The 24996-nt window shown below is 35.3% G+C and overlaps 1 protein-coding gene across 2 annotated transcripts in view; it reads right to left on the bottom strand.

Moving 5' to 3' along the window:
* The window catches only part of LOC103040847 (gamma-aminobutyric acid type A receptor subunit gamma3), a 186250-nt gene that overhangs the window by 20568 nt on the left and 140686 nt on the right, over positions 1-24996 (bottom strand). For both annotated transcript variants that reach the window (XM_049479838.1, XM_007249106.4), the window contains exon 7: positions 5824-5961. In XM_049479838.1, the coding sequence (XP_049335795.1) occupies positions 5824-5961 (138 nt within the window). The remainder of the gene's footprint in view (positions 1-5823; positions 5962-24996) is intronic.

Here is a 24996-nt window from a genome sequence, read left to right as displayed (position 1 = left end):
TGTTTTTGTGTTATGACTGCTGTTGTGTTATGACTGCTGTTGTGTTATGACTGTTCTTGTGTTATGACTGCTGTTGTGTTTTGACTGTTTTTGTGTCATGACTGTTCTTGTGTTATGACTGTTCTTGTGTTATGACTGCTGTTGTGTTATGACTGCCGTTGTGTTATGATTGCTTTTGTGTTATGAATGCTGTTGTGTTATGATTGCTGTTGTGGTACGAATGTTCTTGTGTTATGGCTGCTGTTGGGAGATGACTGCTTTTGTGTTATGACTGAATTTGTGTTATGACTGCTTTTGTGTTATGACTGCTTTTGTGTTTTGACTGCTGTTATGTTATGATTGCTGTTATGGCTGCTCTTGAGTTATGATTGCTGTTGTGTTATGACTGCTGTTGTGTTATGACTGCTGTTGTGTTATGACTGCTGTTGTGTTAGGACTGCTGTTATGTTATGATTGCTGTTATGGCTGCTCTTGAGTTATGATTGCTGTTGTGTTATGACTGCTGTTGTGTTATGACTGCTGTTATGTTACGTGCTGATGTGTCTGAAGTAACTGGGTCGCTCTTCAGCGAGACTCTGTTATTGGTAATGTGCTTTAGCATCTCACACTACACTGTAAAAAATCTTAACATACATTTAAATTACTATTTTATTAGGTTGGTAAAATTAAGCTGAGCAAAATGCCTTAACAGACAATTAAGAAATTATACATTTTAGGTTGAGTCATTAAGAAATACTATGGAGAAATTTGGTACCAGATTTTAAAAAGAATTTTTTATCCGTGTAGGATAAGTTTTAAAAGTCAATACATACAGCTAGTTAAAAAATACTACAGTCACATTTATTTAAACAATCATTTAAAGTAAAAGTCTTGGTGAAAGTTTTGGTGAAAATGATTAGTTGCACAAAAACTGCAGAAAAGTACTTTTAAAATGTGCGTTGTGTTGTGGTTTGCATGTACACATTCAAACAGAATCCTTTGAGTTGAGTCAACTTATAATAACTGAGTTTAGTCTGTTGGGATAAACTATTTGCATATTAGGTGTGTCCTCCAGTTTCTGACACTCAGTCATTCCCTCGAGGCTATCTTTGGTAAACTAGTAGATCATATATTATGGCCTCTAAATTCCCCTTTTACAGGCTAACAGTGTGAATATTTATAAAATAAATATTTAGGTAAAATGGAATAAAAAAAATAAAAAAAATTGGAACACAAAATACAATTCATTGGGGCAAATGAATTGGTGTAACAAAAATAAAAACGAACTTTTTAGTTGTAATAACTTGGTTTTAATTTATGTTACCTCAAGTTTTCATTCCCCATTACTTTTTTAAGGCAATTGGCTTGCTCAATTTTTTTAAGTAAAACTTACAGTGTATAATCAGACCATATTTTATTAGGACATACTTCAATAAAACAGCCTTCTTTTATCTGACTTTTATAGACTGAATAATCACTTCTTCCTCTACAAGCAAGTGACAAACACTCAGGGTACAAGTGCGATTCACGCTCCATTCATTCTTCTGACCTTTGTGTCTAAATCACACTTAGTGCTGCATTTGGCAGCCATTTTACGGCATAACGCCCTTGCTGTGCTGAAATTCTCACATACAAACTTCAGTCACATCACTTATATTTACTTGCACACCAGAACTACCCTTACTTAGGCTTATTTGCATGCTGAAAGTGTTTAGCATGATAGAACAGGCTCAATGTAAATAAAAATCTAAGTGTAGGCCAAACCTTAATTTCTACACAAAGACATTTACACACTGTTTTACATAAAATTGGATATTCATAAAATATTACTCAACTATTTTAAACAGTTATGAGAACATATACGTTTAAACTGAGATAATTGTGTTGAATCAGCTTTTAATAACTGAGTTTAGTCTGTTGCCATTGGCAGCTTCTTTTCCATTGGCTTATGAAACAATCAATTTGCCATACTGTGTGTGTCCCCCAGTTTCTGACACTCACCATCAGTGTGTAGTGATTCCCCCCAGACTACCTTAGGTAAAATTGTAGTTCTTATATTATGATTAAGTGCCTTGTCTTTGTGTTGAAAGTAAACCACATTTTGAGTCCCAAGTTAGGGGGGTTGTCTGTTAAATTTAAAGATGAACGTTTGTTCAGCTTAATACAGTATTAAGCTGAACAAAGCTGTTTTTTTTTTTACCTCAAATGATTTGAGTAGACTTAGCTTATCAGAGGTTACAGTGCAGTAAGCTGAATATTTTGCTTCATTTACATTATTTTTAGCATCTTATATGTGTTCTACGTCATATTGTGAATAACACAGGTCTGTGACATTTGCAAAGTATTGCAATCTGTTGTATTTACATTTTTGTGCATGTTATACACACTGCAAGCCCAGATAAATTGAATTTACTTATAAAAATAGAGTAATTTCTTCTTACTTTTTATTTCTATTTTACTTACATATTTTTATAAATACTAGTGTATTATAAATAACTAGTTGGCTTAAGATTTTTAAGTAATGTTTACTGATAACTAAAAACTAAAAACTTTTCATTATTATGCCTAAATTAACGCATTCCTTTCATATTTTTTGTTATATCAATTGCAATGCATAATAATTCTACTTTAACTGTTATGGTCAGGTGAACAAAATTTGTATTCAGTCAATTCTTTTTGATCACATCTAAATAAAATACAGATTTAAAATGCTCACAGAAAATTAAATAAAAAAGGAAATACTATAGAGAGAACAATATAGCATAGATCCAATACTGAGAAAGCAGCTCAGAAAATACTGCTTGTTCTTACAGCCTACAACACTCAGGCCAGATAGTGAATCATAAAACATGATTTACAAGTTTACCTAAGGTAGTCTGGGGGGAATCACTACACACTGATGGTGTCAGAAACTCGGGGACAGTGTGCAAATAGATTGTGCCAAAAGCCAATAGAAAAGAAGCTGCCAATGGCAACAGACTAAACTCAGTTATTATAAATTGATTCAACTTAAAGATCTCTGTTTGAATGTAAATGTGCCCACAAATGTTCAGCGAACTTGAAATAGTTGAGTAACCTTTAGAAATATCCAATTTTACATAAAATAGACTTGATTTCTTTAACTCTTCTAGCTTGTCCATAATGTAGACTTGAAATGCTTAAAAATGACTGATATTATTGTTGTGTATACTGCCCAAATTTGCAGAACGCTTAAAAAAAAAGCATTCATATCGTTTTGTTCTTAACATTGAAACAATCAGAAATGTAAGTGCAGATAAACATTTGTACACATAAAATGTAAATATAATCTTAATGAATGTAACTAAAAAATGAATATAACACATTATGTAATAATGGATTCATCTCAGTTTATTGATGCAACATTTCATTTGATTTCATATTTTTATTCATAATAAGTTTTGAGAATGTTTATGTCATAATAAGTTTAAGTAATTAGAATATTAATATGAGTCAAATTGACACACCCACCCTCCTAAAATACAAACCCATTTCATTTCACTTGGCATTTGAGGGTGAGGATGTATGTAATCTGTGATGAGAGAGAACTGTCCATGCCCACACGGGCAGTTATTAAGCCCTAAGAAAATGTCACCACATCCTTTTATCAAGTGACATTTCCTCTGGCCCACAACCGCTGGACTGAGGTGCATCCCAATAATCAGCATTGTCACCACTATCACTCTGTTAAATGACATTAAACATGATTAAACATCCAATTAGCATTTTAAAATAGCAGCCCTTCAGTATTTCTGACCGGAGAGGGGACAGAATATTCTAATAAATTACATCAGTATGAATCTGCCACCATCCCTGCACAGTCAAATTTATTAAATATAAGAACAGAATTGTCTGGTTGGTCCTGGGAGTTTTTAAGCTTTATTTATAAGCTTTTGTGTTGCTTTGTAGTATTAATTCCATAACAAGGTCAGATTAAACGATGATATCATTTAATTAAAGTAAATTAAAGTAATTAAAGTAATTAAAGTACTTACACAGGTGGTTACATCAAAATAACTGCTACTGTCATTCTGGTTTTAAACCAGGTATTACAATATAACACATCATGAATTAAAATATTACACCACCTTATTTTTCACACTATTAGGCGCACTGGATTATAAAGCGATATATCAATACACGTCTATTTTCTGGTCTATTTTCATACATAAGGTGCACCGAATTATAAATCTGATTATACGACACTAGTAAGAAACAGGGGTGTCGCCATATTTTCCTTCTAATTCAGCAGGTTTTACCACTAGGTGGCGAGACCTGTAAGGCTAAGCTAAGCTAAGTAAACAAAACTGTAATTCTTTAAAAAAAAAAAAGTAAAACGAGCACTGGATGTTAATCCACACAGATTTCTCTCCTGAAAACTGTTTATTTGGGTGAGTAAAGCTCTTCCGTTTATTTACAGTAAACTTAGATTTACAGATTTCCACTAAGGCTTTAGCATTAACAGCTAACAGTAAATGCCACCCAACAGCGCTACTCTGAGGAACCCTAAGTGTTCTGGTAACCCAGAACAATATTAGATTGTGTTTTGTCCCACGAAGCTTGTTTTAACAGAGTAAACATGCAGGCTACAGTCCAAAATATTAACCTCTAAACAGCAAAAGAGCTAGCGCTTAGCACGGTTAGTGAGTAATGCTAATGCTGCTCCAGCAGTGCTAGCTGGGGTTAGCAGCAGGTTACAGGCCAATAATACTCACCTCTCAATGGCAAAAGAGCTAGTGTTTAGCGCAGTTAGCGGCTAACGCTAATGCTTCTCCAGCCTCGGTGCTGGAGAAACTAAACTGAAACTCCTGTATAATGCTGTACCTCTGAGGAGTGACTTTACTGCTCCTTACAACCTGACTGATAAAATTCATACATAAGGAGCACTGGATTATGAGATGCCTTGATCATTTTTGGGAAAATTAAAGAAAAATATGGTACAAACATTATTGGTTGTAAATGAACTAAGGACCCTCACAGTGACAAAAAAACACACAACTTAAATTTTAGTTTTATTTTTGTTGGTGTTGGATTTAGTGTACATGATACGATGACGTTTTTTTTTTAACAAGTGGTTTTTATATATGAAATGTGTAGTTACTGTAAGCAGCATGTGTACTTCTTTTAAGGAACTTTTTTTAAGGAACATTACATTTCGCAGACGCTTTTGTCTACAATAGTGAAGTACAAAAGTAATAGAAGTTAAAGGTAAAAACATCTTTAGATAGGGCTTAAAGGAGGTCAAAGGGAAATAATGGGATAGAGGAGTGAAGGAGGGGAAGAAGGAAATGAGGTTAGCAGTAGTTTTTAGGTAGAACTGTACATAAAACTTGCTCTTTACAGAGTTGCGAGCAGGTCAGAATTCTCTTAAGCTTCAAGCGAGTGTAACTTATGAAGATTTTAGTAAATGCTCATAATTTTAAGAATATTCTTAAATATGAGGTTACAAACTTCTTAGCCTTAAGAAAGTTTGGGAACTGCACCCCTGGTTTGTAATAGAGATGTGTTAATGTGAAGAACAAGGCTGTGTATTGGCAAGAATTTAGCGATATATGTATCACAATACATGCCTTACAATTAGGTATATCGTAATACTGTAAGCCAGTTGATACTCTGATTGTGTAAATCATCTCTTTTGCTGACTTACACCTAATAGTATGTTGCATGTATTAAAAGTACTTTTCTGCATTCTTGGTGCAATTACACACGCTCACCACAGATATCTCTAAATCAACAAATTCCCAAAAGTTCCGAACTGTTGCTTTGATAAGGTCAATTAAAAAAACAAAAAAACAAAACAAAAGCACACACCAATGATGTGGTTACCTGCCGTTGTCTTGATAACGTCTGTAGTGTTCCTTAGACCCATGAAGTCAAACTGGTAGAGTCTCCACGACTTCTGATCCGCCGCCTCCACAGAGTTCTTCCTCCACTTGTAAATCATTTCATCTCGCGGGTAGCCATCTGTAATTACGACAGAACACATGGCAGTGACCTCTGATGCTGTGCACAAGTGGTGATGGATGTCTGAGTGCAGCATGGCTGCGGGGCACGCTCAGCGACATTAGTTTGTTGCCCGGCACCTGCTAATAAAAAGCCACTCTGCAGCGAAATAAAGACAGAGGCAGGAGGAGAAAGCGAGTAAATGAGCGGTTTGGTTCAATATTGCTCAGCATCAATCTTGATGCTGGGACTGACCTTCAGGTGTGTGTTGTTCTCGCACACAACCGCGAGTCCCAGGACGTCAGCAAGAAGAGGGACTGGAGAGAAAAGTCCCATAAGGCTCGGGATTCTAATACTGAATCGATTTTATAAAGACTGCTCGGTGGATAATATTTCACTCTCATGGGGATGAAATCTGAGCACTTTTTGCCACTTTAACATACTGAACATTCCTGAAGCTTTAAACCAGAAACCACCTTCTGCTCCCTGGAGATTACGCTACACTTGAGAAATGATCCCATCTAAAACGGTACACTTCATGCACGGCCACTGCTGACCTTTAGTCATTACCCGTGCAATATAATTCAATTTCTCACCAAATGCACATTAATCCTAATGACAGAGCGTTAGGTGATAATCACGCCCAAAAGGCATCCGAGGTAATCAGCATTCAATTAATAGTGCAAAGATATTAAGTGTGGTCTATAGAGTTAGCTTTTAACCGTTTTATTACTTTTTTATGTTTTGAGGATCGACTTCACTGCATTAATGCATTAGACATTCCTAACTCCTGTACTCTAAAGTATACCACTTTTAATAAAGACCATGTTTGTATAGATGTAAGATGTGTGAGGAATAGGGCTGTGTATTGTCAATAACATGGTGATACAATACAGTATTAAAGTAATACAGTCAAATGTTTGTACACAGTTTCTGATTCAGTGTTTTATTTCCAGCATTGTAAAGTCATCCAGACTTAAGTATCCAAACCAAAATACTCTATAAAGCATTTAGATGTTTCTAATCTGTGGTGCTGTTCACTTGCAGTTTCTGAGGCTGATAATGCTGATGAACTCTTACTCATTCTTTTCTTGGGTGGTCCTGATGAGAGCCAGTTTCATCATAATGTTTCTGATGGTCTTTGCGACTGCACTTAAGGATACTTTCTAGTTACTATTTTTTATTTCAGATTGACTGACCTTCATTTCTTAAAGTATTTTTTTCTTTACTTAGGTAAATAGTTCTGGCCATAATATGGATTAAACATTACTCAAATAGGGTTGTGTTGATTTTCAGGCCTCGGTGTTGTAGACTGTAAGAGCAAGTTACCTTTATTCTGTGTTCTTGGTTGTCACAGTATGTTGGCTTGGAGTTACAGAGTTTACTCCTATAAAGCCCCAGTATTATACTGTCAGTATTGGCAGTTCAATAAAAATATACTAAATATGGTGAGAGTACTATATATATATATACATATATCTTACAAGGTTTTTCCAGTTACAGAGGCAGGCCAATGTGTAGTTAGGAGTCTTGCCCAAGGACTCTATTTAGTGTAGCACAGCATAGTTACCAGACCTGGAATTGAACCCAAGTCTCCCATATGGTAGCTTACTGGCAGGCGGTGGTGTTATCCACTGCACCACACCAACCAAGTGTGTGTATATATATTGAATAAACTTAACTGTTCCAAGTTATCATCTAGCTTTGACTTATTTTGACTCATTAAGTTGAATTAACCTAAAATGTTATGTATTTACAACTTAACCAAGTCAAAGCCAAATGATGACTTAGTTGAGCCAATAAATATGTTTTCTACAGTAAAGAAATATTCTACATAAAATGGTACTGCTAAGTATGAGGTTTTACTGTAATTAATTTATCTATAACTAATTGATAAACTGGTTAGTTGATAAATTAACTTAATTTTCAGTACCCCAGATAATCACCTGATTGTGAAGCAAAACACACAGCAGTAAAGTCCTCATCCAGTACATTTCTTTTTCAGATCTACCCAAGAATCAATATTACCTAATTACTGAGCAATTAATCTGCTCTGGTGAGAATTCAGTGCGACAGGTTCTGCATTGAATACATTGTGGTTTTAAAACGCTTGTGCATTCTGAGAGCGTCACAGCTCAGAGGGTAATTTAGCTCTGGCCCATGTGTGCCATAATGAGCACCTGTTGGACCTCCATTAGATCCATAATCCCTTTAATTGGCACTAGTCGGGGATTACTGGAGAGCTGTAACCCGTGACGATGTGTAGCGGGGTAAAGTAAGATGCTTTATTAATTGTACCAGGAATGAGCTGAAAAAATGAACTTTCTCGGCCTGAGTGAATCCCAAGTGCCGCGCCATTGAATCGTGAGGAATAATTAGCGGAGTTGCACGGACCTTCCAAACCCTTGGTGAAATCATCTGTAAAATAAGCTACAGCAGCGTCAGCAGAATAGTTTCAGCTACTGTACATAACAAGTTACAAGAGTACAAATGAAAGAGAGACTACAGCTTTCTGTAGAGTCTGCGGATAATTCCATTTCAATATGTATTGCAATAGATTTTTAAACACGATTAAAAAAACTGAATGTTATTTTTCACAAACAAAAATATAATTAAAAATGTATATGCACTGAAAAAAGTGTAACAACCATGTCATTGATTTAAAGTACATTTTTATAAAAAAAAACTCTCAGTTTGCCTGAAAGCAAATCCATTGCCTATTAAAACAACCTAAAATAAATAATTTAACTATTTTTCACTTCATTTCAGAGGTTATGACATCACATCACATCAGATCACTCCTCCTGGAGTTTTTCTGTCAGTCAGTTTTCCCGTCACCACTATTACATTTAAAGGCTGTGGCCTCCCTGACCGTTGTTGTGGAATCAGCTCCCCAGAAACATTCGTGCTGCAGGCAGCCTAATTTCTTTTAAATCCTTACACAAATCTCATCTTTTTAGGGAAGTTTACTGCTGTTAATATATCTTTACTTGTATACTTTATTATTTATTTTATTTTATTTTATTATATTTTATTATCATTTTTGTTTGTTTGTGTGTTTTTAAATACTTGCACTGTTACGTGTAAGTGCTTGTATGCATATTTTTTATTCACTATACCTTTTGTCCATGGCTGTGTTGTTAAGCGATTTGAGTTTTTAGGAAAGGCGCTATATAAATAAAATATTATTATTATTATTATTATTATTATTATTATTATTATTATTATTATTATTATTATTAACCCTAGTTAAGGCCAAGCTACTCTACACATGCTCAGTTTGACTCTTTTGCAGGGATTTTCACCTGATGCTGATCCCGCTATTTGCATACTGGGCGTGTCTTGCCACCTCTCACTCACCATCAGTGTGTAGTCATTCTTCTTTTGTGTTGTTCAGTGTGATTATACGTAGTTGGCATCAATTCTCAGTTAGTTGTTATAGTTTTAGTCTATCTATCTATCTATCTATCTATCTATCTATCTATCTATCTATCTATCTATCTATCTATCTATCTATCTATCTATCTATCTATCTATCTATCTATCTATTTAATCTAATCTAACAGAACCAACTAACAGAATGGAAATTTTCAAGTTGGTAAAAGTACTTTTTTTCAGTGTTTTTAACTGGTGTATTATGTATTCTCAGCACTGCATTGACACTAATTGACATGGTGGCAATTAATGTATTAATGTGAGTTCTGTTGGTACAAGAGAATTTGATGCAGAATTGCTGCTGGAGTTTTTACACACCTCAGAGTCACAGCTGGACTGAGAATAGACCACCAACAGCGGAAACTTTATGGATTATAGAACTACAAAAGTGCTCCTAAATTATCAGCAGAGGTGAAAAAAATAAAAATAGAATTATAGGTATAGAATATGTAAGAATAACAGTATCTTATGCTTGATCGTTTGATGTAAACTGTGATATTAACTCTGATCATACTGTTCAGCCCTGGCTGTAGTATATGATATAAAAAGAGCTCATCTTCAGCTGAACGCTGAATCGCTCTTGCGTTCAGCTTCCATTAGACCTTGTTAATTAGGTGGGGTTCAAGGTCTTGAGACCGGTGATTATTATCCGCGGCCAGTGTCAGAGATACACTCTCACCTCGCTTGGTTTCAGCAGTTCTTCTTTCCGCCTCTGTTCCGGCCTCCCACATCTGGATAATAGCGCTTTCATTACTGGAATGTCCCCAGGGGTTTCACAGCATAAAAGGTAAGCAAATTCCACTTAATCAGTGGAGAAAATAGTCATCGCCATGGGAACCGGTGCGCCAACCAACGGCTCCTGTGGGTGAGGAATGGGCCGCTGACGAATTTGAGCACGCGCGCGAGAGCTGCCCGAGGCGGTGGGCGAGTCGGAGGAAGGGGCCGGAGCAGGTGATTTAAACCCGACGCGCTGTGTGTGGGAAGTGTGGAGCTATCAGAGCAAACGACTTTGTAATTTTGAGAATTCATCACGAGACAAGGCTACTATCGATCTGGGCAAAATAAAACACACGGCCTGTCATAGATTACAGAACACAAACCCTGCCACTGCCAGAAGCTAAGAAATGTGTGGAGGGTGGAGGTGGATGTGTTATGGTCTAGACAAAATTAAATTTCTGACACTTTGGATGACCTCTGTTAAGGTCTGATAGGAACAGAAAGTCTGAAGATAAAAGATTATAAATTCTTAATAAGAACAGGAAGCACATCACACTTTACAACAAACAGTAAAATCTACAGTGTTAACAGTTTTCACTCCCTGTGAAAGAGTTATCCTAACAACTCAGTGTAAAACAACAATCCACACAGTTCCTGTCTCTTCTCAGAGTTCAGTTTCTACTCCACAAAGAGTCTTCTGTCTCAGAGGCTCCACCCCTTGATTTTGCTTTGCTCCCAGCATGCTCTGCAGCCACCATTATTTCTTATTTGGGGTTTGTAGGAGTTATTATATTGTTTGTGGGGTTATGTGTTTGTTTGTGTATGACATTTGTGTAGATTTGTTGTGGTGGTTTCACTAGTGGAGCAATAGTTTTATTTACCCTCCTGGTGTTGGGTTGGAAGTTGGATAAGGGTCTCTACAAGTTAGCTGCTATTTTATGGGAGAATCAATGATTGTTTGAAGGTCTTTCGCACTCTTGCCTGTTTTATAATACAGTATATTGAGGGTAAATGTATGCTTTGCCTTTTGCTGTGATTATAACAGTACCCAAATGTAAATAAAAATAAACAAAATGGAGTAAAAACATAAAGAGATTTGAGAATACTGTATGTGGCTCCATATGGTGTTAAAACAGCTCTTGCAGTACAGTTTTTACAATATAGGAATTATGACCATTTTAAATCTTTAAGAGTTAATTTAACACAACATTTTGGAGTTTACCAGTGTAAATAGTGTTGGTTCATTAGCTTTGTCCACTTTGTCTGTGTTATTTATGCCAACACTTTGTAGAAAAGTAAATGAACACTTGGCCAGGAATCACTGATGAACTGGCTTTGCAGCAGAACTGAAGCTATAGATGTTTACTAATTAAAGCTGTAAGGTAGACTCAGGTCAGCTGTATTGAGTTCTGCAGTGAGGTCAATGCAACTGAATCAAAACTGCAGGAAGTAAGTGATATAGATCCAGGTGAATATATGGAAGAGCCCTAGTTAGCTACACACAATTTACAAATTTAACATGGTCCCTGATAACATACACTGAAAAAGAGTGTAACAACCATGTCAATGATTTAAAGTGCACTTGTGTTGGTCTAATGAAAAATTATGATATCAGTTTGCCTAAAAGCAAATTCTTTCCTTATTTAAACAACTTTAAATAAATAAAAACCATCATTGTGAAGTTGTTCCCCTCATAGTATCTTCTCTTAGTTACAGTAGTCAGTTTTAAATATGGCTAAATGCTTGTATACAGGAAGAAATGAAATCCCGATAAGAGACTTTTAAAGTTTGCCCAGCTTCAACTGTTTTTTAATATTTAACTTTGAATTATTCTAACATAATTTAGTAGGTTTTATACTTGTGACTGTAGTAAATATTTATAAAAATAAAGTATTTTGGCTAAAAGAAAAGGAAATAATGGAAAGTTTATAAAATTAACAGAATAACAGAATAAAATGTATTTGATTAGTTTATTTAAAGGTAAAATTATACATTGCTGTAACAGAAAAGAATCCGTTACTCCAGATTTTAAAAAAGTGTGAAAAAGGATATTTATTATTATAAATCATCTTTAATCTTTATTTTAAAGAACTTTACGGTACTTGGGTTAAATAATATATTGATTGATTTTAAATCAAAATGTTAGATTCTAACTAATTCAGAAATATGAGTTGGAAAAAAAACTAAATATATTTAGGTGTAACAAATTAGAGCATTTTTTAGGTTGGTCCAACGTATCTTTTTTTCAGTGTATGATCCCAATCCTACAATGCAGTGTAAAAAAAATACTCCACTGTAGTTCATAATTTAGAGTCAATTCAACTCCATCACACCACACAACAACTCTTAAACGTGTCAACTTAAAAGTGTCTATGAGAATCAGCAGAAACATGCAGGGCTTATTAAATCTAAATAAAATTGCTAGGCACAGTGGAACAAGCTGCAGACTAAGTTAGATAAATGCAGCATATATTATATATTTATCCTGAGCAAACCCTTTAAAACAGAGGAAAGCATTAAAACAAACTGCCAAACAAGCAGTGGAGACCCTCATCCACCCTGTAACCCAACACCAAGAGAACGAAATAACCCCAAACTACAAAGAAGGGCAGCCACAGAGCATGCTGGGAGTAAAGCAAATTTAGGAGGTGGAGTCTGTGTTCGAGAATACACTGCAGGGTCTTGAATCTTTAAGTTTTGTGTTAATATTCATGATAATATTGAAATTATATCGAAAATTATTATAAATTATTATAAAGAAAAGTAAAGGCAAACTAGAAATCTACAAATACCCTATTTTATGCATAACATTTCTTATTTCAGCAGACTGAAGCAGGAGAATGCCATGAAATCCATGAATATTAGAAAGATATTTCCACATTTTCTGCTTTTTGCTCAATTTAACACCAATATAAAGCAAAACAAGCAAATAATCATAAAACTGTGGGATCTGATAAAAAGATAAAAACATCTAATTACACTGGAAAACATTCAGTCTTTTTTTTTCACTGTTTGATGGGCAAGTAGTAAAGAAAAAGAGAGAGAAATTGCAGCAACAAAAATAATCCTGAGTGACACTATCGATAAAGTGCTGTACGACATCATCAAGCAGAGTGGTGTTCAACATGTCTGAAAGACAAAAGCCAAGCAGGCAAATTGTTTAGTCACACATTCGTACATTAGACTGCCAAATAACCACCTCCACACACAGTAATGAGGACAGCCAGCACACAACATCACCGGCATGAATATGTATGGACTAGCGCGAGGCTTCCCCCAAACATCACAACACGCATTTCTTCAAAAATTGTCTGCAAAGCAGAAACACACTCAGAGAACCATTTTAAACAGGTTCAAATGACTAACATTACTAAAAAAGAGATGAAGCTGAGAGGTTGACATTGGTCATGAGGTTGATTTAAAAAAGTATAACATTTACTATTTTGAGAGATATAATAATAATATACGATACAGAATGAAAGCCTTGCCTTGCATAAATTCCAGTCCAGTTTAGCAAACTGTACATAATTCAGCTACAGTAACAGTCTGTATCCACTGCAGCATTTTATCTGCATTTTATTTCACTTGGGATTTTGGTCTCGTGTTTGTTTTGATCAGTAAAGGTGTCCATGAATGGGCCAACTGTTTCTAATTTAGCTGAGTTCTGGAAATTGGCTGATTTTAGGGCTAATTTTGGCCATATTCTGGCTAGAGAATAGCAAATGTTAGCCGGGCCAGAGTTAGCCATCATTCTAAACTGAAAATGGGCAAATAAAAGTATAAAGTATAAAGTAACTCTTGAATTATCCCCACCAATCTCAGAATTTCTCAATATATCCCCATCAAACAAATGTTTCTAAAACCTAATCTAAAATTTACAGGTTTTTATCTCAATTAGATCAAACAATCTCTGTACCAACAAAGAAATGGGAAGAAGATCTCCTAATGACTCTCACTGCTGATTTCTGGACTAACGTTCTAAAAAAAAAATTTAACATGACTAACAATACTAACCTCCACCTTATACAATATAAAGTTATCCACAGAGTTCACTACACTAGACAAAAACTACATAAAATGGGATTAATAGACTCTGAAATCTGTACACACTGTTCATTAAACACCTCAGACAACTACATGCACTCTTTATGGCACTGTCCACCTGTCCAACACTTCTGGCAACAGAACATAAACCACCTAACACCATTACTGAAACAGCCCACCCCCCCATCCCCATCGCTCTGTCTGCTAGGAGACACTTCAAACACAAATCTAAACCAGGAGGAAAACAGGGCACTTTTGGTGGCGCTAACCATCGCCCAAAAACATCCTAACAAACTGGAAATCAAGAGAAAACATCACAATCAATCACTGGGAAAACTCACTCAAAGATCATATAGAAATGGAACAAATATCAGCATCTACTAAAAACAGAACTTAAGAACACATGAACACATGGTCAGCATTAAACAACCTCTTACATTAGTGACTCCATCAGCTCTCTACACACATCACTCATACACCACTAATACAACCGTTTTAACAATAACCATAAATCTAACACCTGTACCCGAATGTTCCTGTAATCACTCACACACACACACACACACACACTTAGGGCAGATACCTACCTTTACTATCTCTCTCTCTGTCTCTTATCTCTCTACTCTCTCTATCTATTACCACATAACATCAAACAAGAAAAAAAATAATAACAAGAAAATATATATATATATATATATATCTTCCTTTTCTATTTCTCCATTCTTTTCCTGTAAATATTCAGATCTATTTGTTGTTGTTTCCTAATAGTTGTATCTTGTTTGCTATAATCTGTTTTTTTGTTTCTCTTCCCCTCTCCTTTTTCTCTTGTGGTTTACAAATCGTTCAGTTATTATTATTATTATTATTATTATTATTATTATTATTATTATTATTATTATTATTATTATTATTATTATTATTAATTCTCTTTTTTCTATGTATTTTTTTTTATTTTTCCCCTTTTCTCCACTATCCCCCACTTCTTATTTTTTATTATTATATATATATATATTTCTTTTTGTTATTATTATTGTTCTTTTTTTCTATTATTATTATTTTTTTTTCTATTATATATTTTTTTGTTTTCTTCTCACAATGCCCACAGTACCAAAAAAAAAAAAAAAATGAAAATGGGCCAAAAGAAAGTGGCAGATGTGGGCCAGATCTAGCCCGGCAAAATTTTGCAATCTGGATCATGTTGAAACATTTAAATATATGTAGATTTGGTCCTATAGCTTGAATATTTATCATTGTCTTTACCAGATACACAAATGAAGAATGAAGAAAATGAAGAAAAAAATATATTATTTCTTTACCCAAGGAGCTTGTGGGAGATATGAGAATCTGACAACCGACCTTCAATGCGGAAATGTGGTTGAAATGTGATTGAAATAATGTCTGTTGTTGTTTTAACACTGACAACATTTAATGTTAAATGTTTGTGCAAACGTTGAAATTTAACGCTGAATTAACATAATGTCCTCAACCTTCTGCCTTTACATTTCATCAAGGTACAATTTCAGAAAATGGATGGAGGGATAAAAAAGTGGTTTTAGTTCCATTTTCAGTTACTGCTTTTTAATTTGACAACAAGTCTTCATAATACCTGGCTCATGTTCTACTTGGTTTACTGTTGTGTTTTTAAGATCAGATTTTTAATCAGGTTGGTAGTGGTGGGTAACATTCTTTATACTCAGCTTTACTACAGTGATGTAAGTTTATTATTAACACTCTGTTAACCATAGAATATTCTAGTTTATTCTAGAGGGAGAATATAAATATAATATATATATATATTTTTTTTATCATGGCTTACAGTTTATACTTCCTCTTCCATACATTTTTGAGCATCTTGAATGTGAGCTATTAAATGTTTATTCAAGTTTGAACATACTACGTCGAAACAATGTTGCCAAATCAATGTTAATTCACTTTTAAAAAACAACACCAAATCCAGCATTGATCCAACCATAACATTTATGTTGATTCAACGTTGAAATACCAGCTGGGTAAATTAAAGGAAAAGGGGATTTTATTCAAGCTCCCAGTGTAGAGACACAATTAATTAACACTTATTTACAATAATTGCTCAAATTAAAGTTTTCACAACGATTTAATGGTTAAACATTTATACTGTGTTCCTTAGGATTTCAGGATTTCAGCTTGTTATACACGGAAGGTCCGCTCCATCACTTTCTCACATATTCAGTATCTAAATGTAGCACTTAACAAATTATTGAGTTAAAATAAAAAAAAAACGTATTTTTGAGCTTCACCTTCACAGAAGTTCTTCACCATTAAATCTTATCGACTCCCGTGACATCAAAGCTGAGCAGAAGCTAATCCTGTTCTTACAGGGATTGAAAACTGTTAAATAGGGAAACTGTGTTGCAGACAGGAAGAGACACATGATCAAAGGTAGTAGCTTCTGTCCCCCAAACTCTAATTAAAGACTTCCGGATTTTAATGAACTTCAGTCCGGTTTTGTGCCGGTTAAACACAATTTAATTGTCTTCTGCATGAGTTCACTGAGATACTGGACCATTCAGATCATCACCAGATCAGAACTTCCTCAGACATGAAAAAGTTACTGATTAACTTTAGCACATATATCATTCCCGTCTCACTTATAGCTTTCTTTCAATGTAATTACCCTATACTAAATTATACCCAAAAGACAAAAACTTTGATTTTAACTTTGTTTTCTGCAATTTATGCTCATTTTAGATACAGACAGATATGTCTACACTGTAAACCCATATGTTGTTTAAACTCAAATGATTTAAGTCTGTTTTACAAAAAAATGGATATTTCTAAACAATACTCAACTATTTTGAGTTAGTTGAACATTTATGGGCACATACACATTTAAACAGAGATCGTTGAGTTGAATCAACTTTTAATAAGTGAATTTAGTCTGTTGCCATTGACAGCTTCTTTTCCATTGGCTTCTGTCACAATTTATTCAGCATTAGTGTGAAGTGATTTCCCCTGAGCTACCTTAGGAATACATCAAGATCCCCTTTAGCTGTAATACTTGATGTTTTAATTTATGCTAACTCAAGTTTTCATTCCCCATTACCTAAAAAATGTAAGCAAACTGGCTGCCTTAAAAAGTTAAGTAAACTCAACTTATCTGGTCTTACAGTATAACAAAAATAAAAAAGTTAAATCAACTTCTCCTTTAGTTGATATAACTTGAAGTTTTAAGTTATGTTAACTTAAGCTTTCATTACCTATTACGTAACTTTTTAAGGCAACCGGTTTCCTCACATTTTTTAAGTAAATTCGACTTATCTGGGCTTACAGTGTAGAAACTGTAACAAAAAAATGAATTATATCCTGGAAATTTCTTACTGTGCTATTGAAGTGTATAATGGTACAAAGGAAATTCCTAAAGACCTCAAAAAACGAGTTGTTGATGCTTATCAAGCAGGAAAAGTCATATAAAAACCATCTCTAAAGACTACAGACTCTAATCCACATTAGTCACACAGATAGTGTACAGAAATGTAGAAGAAATTCAAAGCCATTATTTCCCTCCACAAGTATAAATAGGAACCAAAGGTAACTTCTAAGCAACTAAAGGCCTCTGTTCATAAGTCCATTTACTATTTTAATAAATACAACAAATTCAAAATGAAAACATTTTGGTATAAGCTGGTCGAGTTGCTTAGTTATCTTAAACTTTGAATTGTTTCCAAACTGCAGACTAAATAGGGCGGGATGTAATTTTTTAATTTTATTTTTTTTAAACGAGCGACAATACATGTGCACACAGTGAGGAAATTAACAGAATGAAAAAAAATATTAACATAATAAAAAAGAGAGAAACTATTAATTAGAGGTTCTGAACACTATAATAAAATAATTTTCTATTAGTAGCGAAGCTAATTAACTAAGCTGTTTTTTTTAGCTGGATTACTCTCTGATAGTTGATGACAGACTGTAGCTCCTGTGTAAGCTCAGTCTCCACACTGCCCTGTGGCTATAGGGAGCCATACTATCTCTTTTTAGCTAATTCTGACGTATTTTTGGCTCCAATTTTTGTCCTGGAATACAATTAAGTGCTGATGCTGCATTATGTCCTAAATAATAAAATTAGTTGTCGTTATAAATCATTTAGCTTTTTCACTTAGTCAATTTCCGGTTGCCAAATATTCAGTGCATCGCAGCTTAACATGCTGCTTACTTCTGACACTCAATAATGTCCAGCAAAATGATCTCTTATATGAGAGAGAGGGTTTTAGAAGTGCATGTCCATTCATCAGTGCTCCTATGCTTTGATGGGGATGTTAATGTTGTCTCTGCATGGTCCGCAGAACAGGGTGAAAGCAATTCTCTTAGTTAATGGTACCAAGGTGGCAGGCAGTGACTCAGATGCTGAGTGCCAGAAACCAGCTTCCATCAAAACAGAGGCACAACAGAGTTTTATACACTACCTGCGAGCATAAAATAAGAACATAGCCTGCCACAACCCAGACCCACAATGCCTCTTTCTAGGAAACTGCATTATGATTAAAACCTGCTCTACCAAACAGCTGGCCGGCTGTCACAGATCAAAAAACACACTGACATTTAAACTTGCATTTTGTTTTGTACTTTTGTACATTAATAATTTGTACAATAATACATTTATAGAATAGTCCTTGGATTATTACCACATTTCCAGACAAATTAAACACTGAAAATCATTTCCAGTTCCTGGTGCAGCTTAGGCCAGTTTTCATTTTTCAGCTTTCTGTTCAAACTCAGCAAACTAAAACAAAAAATTCTATATCTATAGATTTATCTGACTGGTACTGTATATTTGTTTAAATAGTTGTTGTATTCTGCTATTTGGTTGACAAAGATGTCTTCACGACTAGAAAGATACTTGATTTAAAACACAAATCAAAGCAATTGCTAATAGCTATCTAGTCCAGGGGTTACTGTGCTTTTTTATATTCTAGTGTTTTCCTGCTCTAGCACACCTCTTCAGCTCAGGAAGGACTTGTTAATTAGCAGATTATTTGGATCTTGTGTGTTGGAAAAGGGCAGAGGAAAGCTCTATAAATAGGTAAGTACTAAGGTATTAATGTTTTTCACAGTATTCTACAGTGTGCATAAAATATAATATATATTTCTAATATAAAACCTAGAAACAAATACATCATGCCACCTCAAACTGACCCACCTTGTTATGTGATGCAAATGTGTGTGATCTTTTTTTTTACTTTATTATTTAAGATTATACACAGGCAATACTAAAGGCACTACATAAAAGCTTGAAACCACATTACTCAATTTATTAGATAAGATTTTATTCAACAGTTGCATCCTGGAATTAGTCCAAGATAAAATATTTTTCTTTGGATTTGCTGTTGGTCTCTCTCTCTCTCTCTCTCTGCCTAATGATTGTGCACTATTTTCAATGCACTATATGGTGGGGTAGTATCTGGTTTGGGACACAGCCCATGTTTCTATTGGCTGCAGGCATCTGTGTGACACAGCAATGTATGACATATAAATCTACACATTTAGGAAGAAATCTACTATTTACACAGAAGAAAGTAAACTGACTGAAATATTTTTACTGTTTTAAATCATCATTGTATTTTGGACTTTTAAATATATCTATGTAATTTTGATGGGATTTGTCAGCTGTTCTTTTTATTTATATTATTTAAAAATTTCAGGAATAGACTGATTTAAAAAATGCTCCGAAATGCCTTCTCCTTTAAAATTGCCAATTTCTGAGATACAAGGTTTCGGATGACAGTGACAATATGACAAGACAATTCAACCATATTGAGCAAACTTGCAAACACAAATAGAATTCTGCCTTCAACTGATCTGTGCAGTGAACAAACGCATACATACATACAAGTGAATTGTCAGTCCTGTCACTGACTGTCTGCCTGTCCTGGACTCTAGCTCTGTCTCTGAAGACTACATTTCCCAATATGCACCTGCGCTCTACCCTCCGGACAAGCCGGATCACATAGCTGTCCCAATTGTCATTTCCTGTTTCCTCTTGTATAAATACCCCTCTGTTTCTGTTCCCCGTTGCTGAATATTTAACCTATTTATTAGCACTTCTACCCAGCGTATATACAGAACCAGTCAAAAGTTTGGACACACCTTCTCATTCAGTGAATCCTGAACTATGAAGGAACACATAAGGAATCATGTAGTAAATTAAAAGTGTTATACAAACCAAACCAAAATCTGTGTAGGATTAAGGTGCTCTTATCTGGGGAGCTGTTAACTTGTGGTTTCTGAGGCAGGTAACTCTGATGAACTTATCCTGTACAACAAAAGTAAATCTTGGTCTTCTTTTCTTGGGGTGGTCCTGATGAGTGCCAGTTTAATCATTATAACATTTCTGATGGTCTTTGCGACAGCACTTGAGGATACTTTCAAAGTTGTTGAAGTTTTTTCAGATTGACTAACCTTCATTTCTTGACCCTCAGTTATTTTTTTCTTTACTTCACTTGCCATAATATGGATAATAACATTACTCAAACAGGGCTATAGATGTACTGTCTTAAAAGTAGTCTATTATTTACTGTGAAGCTTTAGGTGTATTTATTGTATAAATGTTTTAGTTTGCAGTTTATATGCATGCACTAAATATTCTACAATATTTTTTGCTGCATTATATCATTTTATGCTGTTATTTATTTTGCCACATTATTATTATGCTGTTATACTCTTATACAATATTCCTGAAATTAATTAATTATTTTACTGCTTTCCTATATCGCCAAGTATATCGTTATCGCAAACATACCCTAAAATATCGTGATATTATTTTAGAGCCATATCGCCCACCCCTGCTATTCACTGTAAAACCAACTCTACCTCTTCACAACTTTACAACTGATGCTCTTAAACACATTAAGAGACAAGAAATTGAAGTAATTAAGTTCAGCTCAGCTGTTTACTGAAAGCCTGAATTCCACCTCATAAAGCTGACTGAGAAAATACAGGTAAGATGTGCAAAGCAGCCGTCTACTTTGTAGAAAATAAAATAAATATACAACATATTTTAGTTTGTTTGCTAAATACTTCCATATGTTTTTCTTCATTGTCTGGGTGGCTTTAGCATAAAAAATAAGGAAAAAAAAACAAACCTGTATTTTGGGTAAGGTGTGTCCAAACTTGTGACTGGTACTGTATATTTGTTTAAATAGTAGTATTCTGCTATTTGGTTGACAAAGATGTCTTCACGACTAGAAAGATACTTGATTTAAAACACAAATCAAAGCAATTGCTAACAGCTGTGCTACTTCCTGCAACACTGCTACCCAACACTGATGAGAGTCTAAATATCCTAAAACCTGTGAGATGATCCTTAAAAATGAGCTAAAGGGGACAGAATACAGTTAAAAGAGCCACTTAACCCCTTACATGACACTAATCTATTCAGGCCATTGGATAATGAATCAATAAAATTGGCTCAGACTGTGTTCAATTATTTCAGCAGTGACTTGAGAGATTCTTGCGGATGGCTGAACACAGAGGGGAGGGTATATAATTACAGCAGCAGCCGGGGAGACTTGTAGCCAGGTATCATGTCAGTGAAAGTGTCCCTACGAGCAGCATGGCAGGGAGAGGGGCAACAACTGGAGAGAATTTTAGCTGTCTGTTGGATTATTCAGACGGGGAGCGTGTGTTTGCGTCTGGAATATGCTTGGGAGGGCATGCTACTTTGCTGGGCAGCGAGGTGTGAAATATTAAACCTCTCGCTGTGAGTCCTACAGGAACAGGCATTTCAGTCCGAATACATTCAGCACAGCGGCGGCTCCTCGAACCAGAGAGAAACGATTACGAGCCCGCGCTGCCCGGACCTGCCCACCGGACATCAGCCCTCATTTACATACGCCTTGTATTTAAAAATGCTGCGGATTCGTTCTCCGAGGGAGAATAGTGTGAGGGTCATCACCTGAGAGATGGGAGGCAGTCGATAGGGGGTGAAGATGTTGGAATGCCTAAAGGATCGTTTAACATTTCCCCCGCTCCCTCCCCTCCTCTCGCTCCCGCCCAAGACAGTGGGCCTCGTCTGTATTCCAGACAAGTTCCGGAAATGTTTCAGGTCTCAGACTGGCAGCTTCTTTCTGCCTGAGAGACAATGAACACAAAGCTCAGCGGCTAGACCTTTCCATTGCTGTGTGTCTGGGAGGCAGGGGTCATCTTCTGTGACTTCAGCAGAGTGAACCAGCCATGTTCTTTTATTAATTGCTCTATTCTAATGCCAGGCTTAGCCTCGGCTCTTCTGCTGTATTCTACATCCTATTTTTAGAACCAGAATGCAGATAGCTTAATAGATTCTGCCCTGTAGATGCTCCTCATACAGTCTTATGTAAAGTGTCACAGATGTTAAAGGATAAGAAGTAGTTAATGTCGAATTCGAATCTTGGTTTCAAACCTAATTGATTTGTTTAAATCACAGTCTTTCCATATACTGCTTCGGAATTTGTATTAAAGCTAAAAAAAAGTGATGTATGTGACTTTCCCAGAAAAGGTTTCATCACGTTACATGATTTTGAAGTGTTTCAAATCTGTTTAAATGTTTTAGTTCTAAGACAATGAAAGTAGCTCATCAGAAATCCTAATATTTTGTCCCGAAATGGACCTAATGAAAGAAAACTGTTCTCTGATTTTGTTGCCATACCTTTATACACCTTAAAAGAGATGCAAAGCATTGTAACACTTCCGTTGCATTGCTTTATTATTTAATGCTCAGAATTTGCTCATAATTTCCATTTTGTGAAATGGAAGAACCTCAAAAAGACCTAGGTCTGTGGTTTGGGATCATTTTGAACTTGAAAACAACCAGGTAAAGTGTTTGACTGCCCAGCAGATGTCACTGTAGTGGATGATTAAAAATAAACTAAAAATAAACACAAAACACTGGATACAGCTAACTGACAATGGACAAGAAATAAATTAAGACATAGAACAAACTGTGGAGCAACAAATAACAGGCACATAACATGCACAGAACAAGACAAAGAAATACTTAAACAAAGGGGCTGTGTATATACACTGAAACAGGCAAGGAACACCTGACGACAGTAACAAAGGGGCTGGGTTACAAAAGAGACAGGTGGGAATACTAATAAGAGAGAGGGGGTAGGGCAAAAACTAGACAGAAACAAAACAGAGCCATATGCTAATGGTGAAACATGGTGACTAAAACAAGCAGACAGCAAAAGCACAGGGACAAACTAAAAAATAGACACAGAATTTACATCCTATTCCATCTGAGAACCCATCTAAGGCATAAATCAAAAAGTAAACATGTTGGTATAACGCCAGTCCAAAACAGGGTCATGCCTTCTCATGAACATAGTCAATCAGCACAAATTTTTATTTTATGTTCATGTTTGTTTGTAGTTGAATATTTCTTCATTAAGAAAAATCAACAAAATGTATCATGTGATTTTTGCATAAGAAGATATGTGTTCCGTATATTTTACTACTCAACTTTTTGCAATAATTGATCATTTGCATCAGCCTATCATGTTCGACTCAACATGTACCTTTACTCATACCGAAATTACTGTATGTTTTTATTCGCACTATAAGGCGCATCGGATTATAAGATGCACTATCAATAAATGTCTATTTTCTGGTCTATTTTCATACATAATGTGCAACTGTCAAGTTAAGCTAAGTTACAAAACTGTAATTCTTAAAATAAATAAATAAATAAATCAAAGTCAAAGGAGCGCTCAACGTTAATCTATACAGTTTTTTCCCCCTTGAAATCTGTTTATTTGGGTGAATAAAGCGCTTCTATTTATTAACAGTAAGCTAAGATGTCCAGATTTCCAAGGCTGGGTGCAGGAGCATTAGCATTAGCAGTTAACTGTTAGCGCTAGCTGAGGAAGCATTAGTGTTCTGGTAAGCCAGGGTGATATTAACTAGCGGTTTGTCAATTGTAGACTATTACTAGAGATATTACTCACCTCAGAATTACCGCGCTTAGCGGAATACTAAACTGAAATTCCTTTATAACGCTGTACTTTAGCGCAGCAGATTATAAGATGCACTGTCAATTTTTGGGAAAATGAAAGGATTTTAGGTACAACTTATAGCAGTGATGTGCAGTTAATATAGTGGGCACCCCTTCTGCAACAAACCAGCTGTCAGTCAGATAAGAGTCCTATAGCAACTGAAAAACACAGACTAATGCTTTGAATTAGTTGCTGTTTTTTATTTTAGTTAATTTATAAAATATATGCTTATAGTTTACAATAACTATAATATATATTTCCTGATTTAAATATTATGTAAAGATTTACATGCACCTATTGTCACCCCTTCTCTGAAGGGTTAGAAGGGCCTCACTGCACACCACTGCCTTATAGTATGAAAAATATGGTTCTATTATTGAAAACTCTGATTCCAAACCTTTCAGCAGTCCTTTAGTATATCTACCAAGCACCTCTAAACTAAAGCATTTGTCAACATTACACATTTTCTGCCAAGGGAGTGTAAATGAAGACCTTAAGAAAGGACAATCAAGCAAGCTGGACAAGACCTTTCTGTTCATTCAGCTGGAATACCCTTTTGTGTTTCTGCCTTGGAGCGCCTCATGCTGTGTTTCAGATGTCCTTTGCAGTTTGACTTGTGGCAAAATAAAGCCTTTTTTTAAACTCAGCCCCAGAGTGACCTTGAATTTCCCCGAAATGCACTTTTACAGAGAGAGTGCTTCAGAACATCGACAGCAGATTTAAGATGACAAGTGTTTACATGCTTTATTTTGAAAAAAAAGAGGTTTATGGGATTTTAGAGATACATTTGACAGTGTTATGTCTTCTCGAGGACAGAGCTCCACAAGACAAAGCCTCATAAAACCTGAGTTTA

Source organism: Astyanax mexicanus, chromosome 5, assembly GCF_023375975.1.
Source record: "Astyanax mexicanus isolate ESR-SI-001 chromosome 5, AstMex3_surface, whole genome shotgun sequence".
Lineage (NCBI taxonomy): Eukaryota > Metazoa > Chordata > Actinopteri > Characiformes > Acestrorhamphidae > Astyanax > Astyanax mexicanus.
This window is presented reverse-complemented; position numbering and strand designations above follow the sequence as displayed.